The following is a 13,004-nucleotide window of genomic DNA, read 5'->3' on the forward strand; positions in this document are numbered from 1 at the left end:
TATAAAGAATTTACAGGAAGTGAAACATGTTCCTCACTGAATTAGCAGAGCTTTGTTAGTGGTGCTAAAAAGATATTTGGAGCTCTTTGTTGAGCAGATCAGATAAAAATAATGCAGGGAGGAATAGTACAAGCAGAAACAGCCACAGTGATGATGATGTTATACATATAATGTACACACATAATAACGAGCCTATAGGCTTAATAACATGGATTTGTTTATTACAAAAACAAGACAGGCAAAGAGACAGTTAAGGGACAGAGGCTGAACTGAGGGGCTGCTTAAAGGGCCAGTATATAAGATAAATAAGGAGTTTTTGGACTGTCAATCATGCAAAGCTACTCTAATGGAGTCCCAGAATAAAAATATAGAGTTGGAAATGAGCATGAGCAATCAAAAGGTCTCCTTTAAGCTAAATCATGCCTTAGTTGTTTCATTACTGAACATAACACCTGTAATTGAGACAAGACAAGAATACATGCATTGTCAATATTAACAAAGTAAATTAAAAAATGTAAATAAAAATTAAAAAATGTTTAATATAAGTTAAAGTTAAACCACATCAAACAGATACACACTAGACACACACAAAAACAAACAGAAAAAAACCCCTTTTGATATGAAAATATTTAATCATGTTGTTTTAGAGAAGTGTTAGCGTTTGTTACTTAGTTAATGTTTATATATCTATTTATTTAATATTTTTATCCACTTCTATATAAAAAAAAGACCAGTTAACTATATTTTCATACTTTTGACGCTAGGGACATGATGCGTTTAGGCTACTTGTAAAATGCAGACATTACACGTTACGCTAAGTTCATGAAGATATTACGGATTGACGTTGTATAATTCTAATAAATGTGTGTATAGTTAGTTCACGTTTAGTGATGTTATTTTACATTTAATTCATTTTTTACGCCAAACCAGACATGACATTCATTTTATTAACAAATATGTATAGTCATGGTATTTAAGGGGTTTTAAGTGACTTGCGTGGTGAAATCACGTAGTATTTCGTACCTGTCATTTCGTAAGTGGTACATTTCCCTCATCACATTCTGCTTTAAACCTGACCATATTATAGTTCCTAAGCCGTTTGCATTGTCCATTTTTCCATGAGACCGGAACGCCACATGAGCGGGACCTTTACGTCATCATGCGACGCGCCAAATTTGTATAGTGCGGAAGGCTCAACAACAAAACATCGGCGGATCTAGTTTTATTGACAATTTGTCGCTGAATTTCAACTATTTTTGATAAGCAACATATCTTAAGTATGTCTCAGCAGGCAGGCTATTCGCCCAGCTTCAAGCGACCGGCTGAAATCATGCGAATGAGGAGGAAAAGAGCCCGAAGCGACGCCGGAGTCTTCCCTAGCCAGAGCGGCCAGGGTTCCGCTGGCAGTACCGGACAAAGCAGCTCACCCCAGGCTTGTGTCCGGCCTTTCTCCCCGGGGCCGCTTTTCAATAACCAAAACCGCTCCGGAGGAGGGATTAAACGCAGAAACCCCTTCGCAAACATTGAGAATACATACAGCCCGAAAAAGAAATTACTCATTTATAATGACGACGGAAGTGCAGAAGCTGGGGACAGTTACAAGCTGCAGAAATCGACTGAAAAGGAGGGAGAGGAGGACATGTCAACAGAGAAAGAGAGTCGGGGAGTTTTACCTTTCAGTGCAAGGTTGATTGAGGCCGAGAAACAGGAACGCCAAGATATTTCCAGCAAGGTTGGTATATTTATTTAATCCTGCACTTAAAAGTGTAGTTGTGTCGATAGAGCGGAACAACACGTTCAAAAATAGCAAATGAGTCAGATAGTCAATTTGTCAAGATACAAACCCTAGGAAACGCTACGTTATCCGTTAGAGGTAGATTTACCAGGTAATGCACACAACAGAACTCTCCTTTTAGAAAGTCACATTTTTAAGAATGCTCGACATGACGTGTTATTAACCCTGTGTGCACAATTACGTGAACTGAAGCATTCTTAAAAGTTAATACTTTATTCAAATGATCGCCTCCTTATGTTTGTAGTGAGCAGACTTGAACCTAACAATTGTTTAAAGCTCTTGACAATATGTGGTTACATCTATCAGCTTTCGCTGGTTAGAGAGTAAACATTTACTAAATTTCAAAATTTTTGACGAGATATTGGAATTGAAATGGATATCTTGTTTAGAGATAGATGTTATTCAGGACGTGCTGAACATGCTGAATGTTTAAGCCAGGGACCAGAGAAGAATCCCACATCTCTGTGGTTGTTATTGTTGCATTTAGCGTCTAATTATGTCTGAGAAAGCACTACTGTGTTCATAAGATTAATGTGTGTAAGATCATTAGGGAAAAATGAATTTTGTTAAGGGGTGGCATGCATTTTCATAATTTCCATTTGCACATCTGCTGTAGAAGTGTCTCACTTTCTCTGAAGATGACTCTCTGTTCGAAGAAGAGGAGGAAGATGTTGAAAGTCCACTGCTGAAGGTACTTTTCTCACAATTACTTGACATATCCATAAAAAATATCTGTCTCTCCATTGTATTTGACATTGTGTAGCAAACCCATATAAAATACATGTTAAAAATGTCGTCTTCCATTTCTCTCTTCCCAGAGCCCCCGGGCCATTGCTCCTGTCTCCATAGCTCCTCCCGTCTGCACAGAGTATCCAGCAGACTGGAGCCTGAAGACTCGTCTCCTCTTCACCTCCCCACTCTCACTGTCTTGGGCAGAGCAGCCCAAAGCTCAGGAAGAAGCTCTGGGGCTCAGCCAGCACTGCAGAGCTCAGTTTAGTACCTTGCCACACACTCTACAGGTATAGTTTTAGTGTCATTATGTGGCATTACAGTAATTATCCCCATGTCTTCAAGAAGATGATTTTTACTGTGTAATGCCATGTTAAGTGCCACTCAATGAATCTTCACTGCCCCCCTGAAGGATCCCAGGTCCTGCTCTGAGCTTCGTTGTGCCTTCCAGCAGAGTCTGGTCTACTGGCAACATCCCTCCCTGCCCTGGATCTCTCTGTTTCCCAGGATCAACGCTGAGAGGAGCTTTACAGGAAAGAGCACTCCCTGGGCACAAGATACAGTACTGCAGCAGAGTCTCATGAGCGAATGGTGAGGCGGCATTGGTTCCAGGGTTGATGACAAAATTGGTCGGTCACACAACACTTCTCTCTACAAGTTTATGGCAGAAAAACCTCTAAAGGGCAGCGTATTTCTACTGTTTACCTTGCAATCATCTTGGCAAAAGATCAGATATTTGCTATGATGATAACTCGCCAGAGTTGTAAAATCCTGTCACTGGGAAGTATATGACAAAAATTGATATAATGAAATATTATATAATTGTCGGCCATATTGTTCCACTGGTCCTCCATCATACTTTCATATGTTAAAATACTCTACTTTGGATAATACTTTGTGGCGTATATGTTTTTTTTCCATGAAAAAGTTCTGTTAACTGTCCTGTGTTCTGTTCCCAATTTTCAAGTGTGTCTTAAAATAGCAGTCAGAGGTATGAGGTTTTCCTTGCCGTAATCATTCCTCCTGTTCATACTGGCTATTTAAAGTTCCCCTTCAGATTTGCTTTTGATGTAAGTGATGGAGGCCAAACTCCACAATGTGTCCATACAGTCATTTTGTGCAAAAATGCAAGTTGATGTGAAGCTTATATGAGGCTTCAGCAGTCTGAGTTCGTCATATCATGTGGATATCTGCCATATTTACAGTCTTTTCAGCATCAAATTCCCTCTTTGGGTTTCCTTGTACAGTGTTTCCCTGTTGAGCTGTGGTAGAAATAGAGTAACAAAAAGAGGGACTTTGGCACTAAAAACTAACGTTGAAAGATATCTACTTGATTTGACTCATTTGGCTGAAGCTTCATATAAACTTTTAAATATATTTTTGCACAGATGGAGGACTGTGGATTTTGTCCCCCATCACTCACATTGTAAGTGCATTATGTAAGAATCTTCTAATGGTCAGTATGAACTAGTGATGGGGGAAACAAAGCTTTCTGAAGCACTGAATCAATACTAAGCAATTTTATTGAAAATGGTTTACTGTTTCGAAGCATTGAAAAACTATGAAACTGTCCTTTAAAGTGTTACATCCAGTGACAGAACAATAAGAAAAACACTTTGTAGAGTAGAGGGGGACTTGAAAAAAGACTTCAATTGAACTTTAAGTTAACAATTGAACAATGTACAGTGCTTGTCATCTCACAGCCTTTTCTCTCTGTTGCTTTAGGTCAGTCAGTCTGTCATCCCTCTACAGTCTACTTAAGGCCAGACTGTGTCCTTACTTCTACGTCTGCTCTTATCAGGTAGGTGTTAGTGTTTAAGGTTTTTGTTTTCATTAAACTGAAATAATAAAGGTTTTAATAACAGCTGGACTTAATTTCTGTTCTACCCTGGTAGTTTACAGTGTTGTTCAGGGCAGCAGGTCTTGGGGGCTCGAACAGCATCGTTGCCTTGATATCTCCCACAACTAGAGGGCTCAGAATGGCAATGAAGGCTGAAGGTGAGTCTTCACAGAGTAGAGTAATGTATATTTGTGTACAACTTAACATTGCCACACAGTTTGCACTTTAATACATTTTCTCGCTACATTTGGAACATCCTGTTTGATTTTGTCATCTCATGCATTCCTTGATAATACACAGTAGATGGCAGGTGAACTGTAAGATTTTTGTCTTTGGTTTTGGAATTGTATTATCTTATATGCCGCCATTTATAATTTAAAAAAACAACAACTTATCTTAACTTTCATTCATATATTTTTAAGTAAGCAAAGCAGTGACTGCGTCATTTATACAAATACAAATCTCAAACTGGACTTTTAACATTGTCATCTTTAAAGCTTAAGTCTTTTCACATTCTTCACTTATTTAATGTAATGAAATGTGTGACTGCATCATTAATTGCCTCCATGTTTTCTGCTTGCGTTGACTTGTTCAGGTATAGAGTTCAGTCTCCCTCTAGTGGAGGAGGGGAGGAAGAGCAGGGAGCAACAGAACCTGACAGGGAACCAGGGAGAGGAGGAGCAGCAGAAAGAAAAAGAAGAGGAGTAAGTTCAATTTGCATTTCTATTCTCTTTTTGGTGATTGACTTTGGTATTTTAATTTGTCATGCCCTTAATATCAATAGATAATATATATATAATATAAATACATTATTACCGATGTTTTTCTTCAGTAAACTTACCTAAAATGAGAAATAAATAAGCTCATCTGCAGAGCCCCACCAGGGGCATTAGCTGGACTGTTAACCATCAGGGGCTGAGCCCAGATTCTTCTCCATCAAAAAACTATTTAAAACACTTTTGAATAGACTGTTTCCATGCATTTTTTTCTTGCATGTGAGAGCTGCACATTGCTGAAAATTAGGGAAGGTAAGAAGGGTTTGGATTTGATTTACCATATAATCTGCACATGAATATTCCAACCACTTGAATGTCTCAAACCAAAATCATATCATATACCTACTACCATTATTATTAGGCCTACATGATGGAAAATCCGGAAAACCCATAATTCAATGGCAATTTCATGAATGAAGGTTGAAAACAGCTAACTACTTAAAGTGACTGAGTAAACTTTAATAATTTGGTGGCGAAATCAATGCTGATGGACCCACTTGATATGAACCACAATATATGATTACACAATATACTGTATATTACACCTGACACTGACTTATAGTGATGTGTGTGTGATACATGTAAATCATTTAGATTCAGTGTTTATTTCCTAGTTTAATCTGACACCTCTCATGAGTGAGCAAACCTTTTAAACAGACTTAACATCATCAGCTCAGCTAGTAGCCTAAAGTTTTGTTTTATGGAAGCGTGTGGTAACTTAGCTGTCAATGTATGACATGAATCAGAAAAAAAGTTGGATGGGTCATAAACCTTGCCCCAGGTCTTGTCACTGTTTGTAGGACTACCAGACCAATAAAATAAAAGTTTTTTGCTATCTAACACAAGACTAGGCTAGTTTGGTGTCACTAGCCAAGGGGACGTACTAAGCTATCACTGCTAATGGTTAGCTGGCTATAGTGCAATGCAAAGTATGTTAGCTGTATATTAGGGGTGTGCCCAAAACCAAATACTTTATGCAGCAAAGCACAAATAGTAGGTTCTTTACGAAAATTTATAACTTTATATATACTTTATACTTAATATATATATACTTAACAATTTTTTTTTTAATTATTTGTTTTCGGGAAGAAAAAAAAAGTCAAATAACAGCACATAGGTCTTTTACATTGGTATCCCAGTCTCTCTCCTCTGCTCTGCTGGGTATGTCTATTAGCAGCTCTTAATGAGTGGAGTCACATCAACCTGCCACATGACGTACATTTCCTTATTTGGACATCACTCTCAGAGTTGGGGGTGTTCCCCAGAGATAAAGCTGAGCTATTGACGCAAGGGAAGTGCTTACAATGCTTCATAACTTGTTGTTACCCTTCTCCTTTCCACAAAGTTAGGTTGTAAAAACATAGGCAATAAATGAAAAGTGCAAAGCAATAATGGCCTTTGAAGTTCTTCTCCACATGTTACACACTGTGCTGTCTCTGTGTTATGGGTGTATAAATAAGTAGAGGTCTGTCCGAGGGTTGGCGATGCACTCGGTTTGGCTCAGTAGTCAGCGCAGTCGCCTATGATCTGGGAGAGTCCTGTTAGAGACATGGTGTGGGGACCTCCTTTGTAAGATAGTTTATTCATAAACACTCATTTTAACACTTAAATATCCTAAAACTAAAAGCATAAAAATAGGATAAAGCATAAAATCTGGATTTTTACACCTATTTCCACTTTTATACAAATCTAAATAATTTTGCTGCCTCAACAAATATAGATACAAACATCAACACTGGGCTCTCTGCACATCCCTAATGTATATAACTTGTGCTCTGCTCATATCATGTTTACCTAACTTGGATCCCATACAGACATTTACACACCTTCTTTTCCTGGCTCAGCGTGAGAGGATCTTTATGCCAATGTTTCAGCTTCAATCCCTTTATCTCTACAGCTTCAGATGCCCAGGCTAAGCGATGCCTATGTACCCCACACTGAACTCTTGTAACAGCCTACAGTACATGTCAAGTCTGTTTCTCAGGCCCTGTCTACACCTGGCATTAACATTTGTCTTGGGTGATCCGATCACAAGTGGACAGCTCACCAGGTATTAACATGCGTCTCCACATGCGTCTTAAATGACCACTTGTGATTGGATCTCACTCACCCGCTCTATATGCAAATGAACACATACATCATTTCCGTTTGCAAAGACCAAAGTTGTTCGTTTTTAACTGGCAGGAGGACTGGGGGTCTGTGTACTCTCCATCAAAATGATGGGACTAATTAGAGACCGCTTTCTCAAGGATCTTAGATAGAAATGGAAGGTTAGATATAGGTCTATAATTGGCTAAAACACCTGAATCAAGAGTAGGCTTCTTAAGAAGAGGTTTAATTACAGCTACTTTAAAGGACTGTGGTACATAGCCTGTTACTAAAGACAGATTGATCATATCTAGTAAAGAAGTGCTCACTAAGGGTAAGGCTTCCTTAAGCAACCTAGTTGGGATGGGATCTAAGAGACAGGTTGATGGTTTAGCTGAACAAATCATTGTTAGTTCAGACAAGTCTACTGGAGAAAAACAGTCCAAATATATGTCAGGATTTACTGCCGTTACCAAGGTGTTTGGGGAGAGAACGGTGCCTGTTGAGGGCAGGAGGTGGTTAATTTTGTCTCTAATAGTTAGAATTTTATCATTAAAGAAGCTCATAAAGTCATTACTACTGAGAGCTATAGGAATACATGGATCAGTAGAGTTATGACTCTTTGTCAGCCTGGCCAAAGTGCTGAAAAGGAACCTAGGGCAGTTTTTATTCTCTTCTATTAATGCTGAGTAATAGGCGGCTCTGGCATTACAGAGGGCCTTCCTATATGTTTTAAGACTATCTTGCCAGACTAAGCGAGATTCTTCTACTTTGGTGGAACGCCAAATCCTTTCCAATTTTCGCGATGTTTGCTTTAATTTGCGGGTTTGGGAGTTATACCATGGAGCTAACCTCTTATGTTTTATTATCTTCTTTTTTAAGGGGGCGATGGAGTCGAGTGTTTTTCTTAATGAGCCTGCAGCACTATCAACAAGATTATCAATTTGGGAGGGACTTTAACATAAGAGTCCTCTGTAGTATTGAGACATGGCAGTGAATTCAGTACTGATGGAATTGCTTCCTTAAATTTATCTACAACACTATCAGAGAGACATCTAGTGAGGACATTTTTGTCTAATGGTGTGTAATCCAGTAATAGGAATTCAAAAGTTATTAAAAAATGATCTGATAGAATAGGATCTTTTGTACTTTTTCTTCCCAAAAACAATTTTGAAAATATTTGTATGAAACAAATATTAGTAAAAAAAAAACAAACACTATTTGTGCCTTGCCAAATAATGTACACCCCTAATACCTACAGGCACACCCCTAATACCTACACATGATTATAATGATTGGCATGATTTTCATTGCAGGTGCTCTGACCTGAAGGAGGGTGAGGACTGTCAGACAGGCGATGATGAAGACTTCTCCTGGCTGAAGGAGATGGGAGTCCAGGACAAAATCAAGAAGCCAGATAGCATCACTATACAACTGTATCCTCCTGCTTCACTGACTCTGCCTGTCAGCCGTCATGTTTATGTTTCATACCATATTTCAGTTAGAACAACCAGTCCAAACTCCTTAACTGCTTGTCCAGTCGTAAGGAGGGTCACACAGTGTCTCTGGACCATAAACCAGAGTCTGTGGTGTGTGTGGAGGGATCAGACACTTTCACCCTAATCAACTTCCTCATCAACTGCAAGAGTTTGGTGGCAGCAGCTGGTTCCCAGGCCGGGTTACCCCCTACACTGCTGGCTCCCATTGCTTTCAGAGGAGCTACAATGCATACACTGAAGGTATGGAGGCACACACACACACCTACAGTGTATACACACATAGCTGTTAGTTTGTGTGCATCAGTCTGAGTCTGTGTTTTTTCAGGCCCGCAGTGTGAATGTGAAGAGCCAGGTTGGTTCTACCTACCAGAACATCAGCAGTCTGGAGATCACAGGTACACAGCTGCACCATCCAATCTCATTGATCTAACAACCATTGTTTTCAAATTGCACAGCTTATGTTTTCTATTTCTATTCATTCACTGAACCAAAATCATTACTGTAGGCAGCTTCTCGTGTAGTTAAATGTTTTCTTGTTTCATTTTTCCTCCAGGACCCATCCTCCCCTCCTCTCTCCACACCATCACAAACCTCCTTCGACCTGCACAGAAAGGAAACTTCTCAGCTGCTCTTTACTCACACACACCTACAGCTGTCATGAACATACACATCAATGACAAGCAACAGGTAAGACTGGCAAATACTTGTGATGTAGGGACGAGACATGTACCATAGTTACCTGTACTGCACATTTGATCATTCAAAGCTCCTTGACACTCCCACAAGTGCTATGGTTGATAAGAAAGCAAAAAAGTTGGATAAATACTTAAGAATTCATACAGGTGTCAGATGTCACATGTGAAGCAAAAACTAGAGCATCACAGAGATGTCAATCAAGCATGACCACATCAGATCTGTGCGTCTTGACTCCATGTTTCATGTGTGTCATTTGAATACTGGTAGAAATTATCCGTCTGTTTCCAAGAGAATTGCATATGTCTGTATGTCTGTATTGCACCACTTAGCGGACAATGTGTTTGCAGCATACAGGTGGGTCAGTGGACCTGTCTGGTTGTGGTGTCCATCCTGCCTCCATCCAGCAGCTGCAGCAGCCCTCTAGCCTGGGCAAGACTGCTCTGACACACATCACCATGAACAACTTCAGCTACACTTGGAAGAAGTGACAGAGAAAGTGTTGGTGACTGTGTGTTCCTGGAACTATTTGCCTTCGAAGAACTAGAAAGCGTGTGATGGAAATTTCCATTTTGTTGCACATAAGAACTGCACTACTACTGTGTCTTTTACTGTGTGTTTCTTTTACAGTACCTTTAAAAACAGATCTAGCTGTTTCACTGTACTTTTAATCTCTTTTAAAGCTATGAACTTTTACTGCTTCAATTGTTCTGGTTTTATTACTCATAGTCTAGGTAGCTTGTTTAAAATTGCTTTTAATTTTATTATTTTGGCATAAATTGTGTATTTTTCCCCCCATGGAATTTTATCTATGAAACATATCCAAATAAATCACTGGTGCATTGTTACATGGTTTGAGTGTCCTTACTATCGGAACAGACAGAACTGTCACCAGTTTATAAAGTTTGCACTGTTAGTGCAATTTTTGAGGTTACTTTCCAGAAAAGGTAATGCTGAGGAAGTTCTTTGTGACATTCTTTGAGTGTTTGGGAGTTTTTAATAGTCACATTTCAGGAATGTATGGTTACAATATGTGTTTGTCTTGCTTGTTTCACACATAAACTTTTATCCAGTATTTCATTTGTTATGATGGTGCATTTTGTTAAGACTAATTAGAGTTCAAGCTGCACCACAGCCTGAAAAAGTTAAAAGGTGAAATACTGCAGATTCTTCCATCCAAGTACTAACCAGGCCCAGCTATTTAGTGTATGTAAATATGGACGTGTCTCCACTTCCTGTCACTATGCAAAAGTGAAAAAATACATATCTCCTTTCTGGGAGCTGCAATCTTGCTTGTGTGGTGTCATTTGGAGCCAGAGTCTGTGCGGTAGAGTCAGGCATGCCCCCTCAATCGTCCCGTTGCCTGACAGGTTTGAGAGCAGCTGTCACAGCTTTCAATCATGACGTCACATCCCCTTCTTATATTGTCAACTAATTAAAAACAAACTCATCAGAAAACTTAGCACTTGAACAAACATCAGCGTGACAAGAACAGAAATTATCTTTGGGAAAAATTTATTTGACATGTACTTTGACTTTTTAGTTTGGCTCATATCCTATTCGCTAACATGGAGGAGGCGGGTTTTATGACCTATACTGTAACCAGCCACCAGTGGGCGATTGAGATGTGTTTGGCTTCACTTTTGGGGAGCTGTCATGACATCCATATTTATATACACTCAATGCTGACCCTTAGCTTCCGAAATCTGATGAGATCGGGTGTGTTCAGGGTGGTATCATGGATGTATAAAGAGAACTGATTACAGGAAGAGCACTGGGCTTTGAAGCAAATTTGACATAGCAGCCAAACTATGTAATTTCAACGTCATGTGATGCACACTGGCCCAAAAAGACTTTTCCCCATAGACTTAAATTGTTAAAGATATGTCTGTAGATCAGCAGATACATTTTTTTTAGAGTCACAACCCCTACGAAATGACTCGTTTCACTATAATAATTTGATATGTGCGGTCCAACCACATTTTGAATGTCTAGAAGAGCCGCACAATTCAATTGTTTTATCCCCATTCAAGTTAGCCAGAGGGCTAAACCAGAAGTAACCAGCTCGGCCGGCTTCATGCGCCACTGAGCAACTTTCATAGGAATGAACGGGGTCCTGCCTCCGACGATGTATCCGGTTCTTATTATACATCCAGGGGTGGTATGGCCATAAACAACAGTTCTCCCCAGTTATAGGTCCTTTATCAATGGGGGTTGTCAGCGTTATGTGTAAAGACAATGTGCAGGCTTTAGGTAAGAACCTCATTAATTTCTCAGTGGGAGAAATATAAGATAAGTAAGGGGAAAAGGAATCCTTTACACAGTTCTGCACAGATGTGGAGGACTACAAGGGACTTATTCATCAATAAATAAATGCTGAGATAAATACAGAAAGAAAAAGGATGATGCTCAAGTCAATAAATAAACAAATGCCAGTCAGAAAATAAATACTTGTAGTTTCTACATATCTGCAAATCTACATTTACAGAAGTGGCTGAAAATATTGGTACCCTTCCACCTTTAAAAAAAAAAAAAAAAATTCTCTGTATGAAGTTGAAACTGACAGAAGTATATGGTATCCATCATTCTTTGTTTCACACTGAATATAACTGAAACTTTGTTTTTGATTTACAACTAAACACATTATTAAATACAATAAAACAAATGAAAATGGCATAGTCAAAATATTGGTACACTTAACTTAATATTTTGTAGCACATCCTTTGGAGGCAATATCTGCAGTCAAGCGCTTTCTGTAACTCTGAATAAGGTTTTTACACTTCTCCACTGGTAGTTTGGCCCACTCTTCATGAACAAACTGCTCCAGTTCTCTCAGGTTTGATGAGTACTGTCTCCTAACTGCAAGTTTCAGCTCTTTCCACAGATGTTCAGTGGGATTCAGATCAGGACTCATAGCAGGCCACTTTATAACAGTCCAACATTTTCTTCTCACCCACTCTTGGGTGCTTTTTGATGTATGTCATTATCCTGCTGGAAGACCCATGACCTGCGACTATGACAGGTCAGACACTGTACAGCATACAGCCCAGTCTGACACTGGACTGTATGTTTCACTCCAAAATGCCTTGATAGTCTTCTGATTTCATTGTGCCCTGCACAGATTCAAGGCACCCAGTGCTTGAGGCAGAAAGCAACCCCAAACATCACTGAGCCTCCTCCATGTTTTACAGTAGGCATGGTGTTCTTTTCTCTGAAGGCTTCATTTTTTCTTCTGTAAATATAGGCTTGGTGTGATTTACCAAAAGGCTCTAATTTTGTTTCATCTGTGTAATGGAAGTCCAGTCTGGCTTTTTTGTGTCTCCCTCTTAGAAGTGGGTCTTCTTCTACCATGGAGCCCATTTTCATTCAGACAGCAACGGATGGTGTGAGTTGAAAATATTGTACTTTAGAGATTGTACTTGAAGATCAGTTTGGATCTGTATTGAAGTTTTCCTTGGTTGCTTCTCAACCATTCAAGCAATCCCTCTGTTCAATCTCGGGCCAATTTTCCTTGTGTGACCACATCCAGAGATGTTGGCTACAGCTCCATGGGCCTTTAACTTCTTAATAATATTGGCAACAGT

The 13,004-nt window shown here is 39.3% G+C and overlaps 1 protein-coding gene across 1 annotated transcript; it reads left to right on the top strand.

The window, feature by feature from the left end:
• Positions 1-1,145: 1,145 nt before the first annotated feature.
• On the top strand, positions 1,146-10,268 carry LOC122976772 (protein downstream neighbor of son homolog). The gene is made up of 12 exons (XM_044345436.1): positions 1,146-1,732; positions 2,412-2,486; positions 2,614-2,814; positions 2,937-3,115; positions 4,250-4,325; positions 4,420-4,522; positions 4,960-5,068; positions 8,545-8,664; positions 8,769-8,967; positions 9,053-9,122; positions 9,281-9,414; positions 9,771-10,268. The coding sequence occupies exons 1-12, from the start codon at positions 1,280-1,282 to the stop codon at positions 9,909-9,911; spliced, it is 1,860 nt and encodes a 619-aa protein (XP_044201371.1). The 5' UTR covers positions 1,146-1,279; the 3' UTR covers positions 9,912-10,268.
• The last annotated feature ends 2,736 nt before the right edge of the window (positions 10,269-13,004 follow it).

This window comes from Thunnus albacares, chromosome 24, assembly GCF_914725855.1.
Source record: "Thunnus albacares chromosome 24, fThuAlb1.1, whole genome shotgun sequence".
Taxonomy (NCBI): Eukaryota; Metazoa; Chordata; class Actinopteri; order Scombriformes; family Scombridae; genus Thunnus; species Thunnus albacares.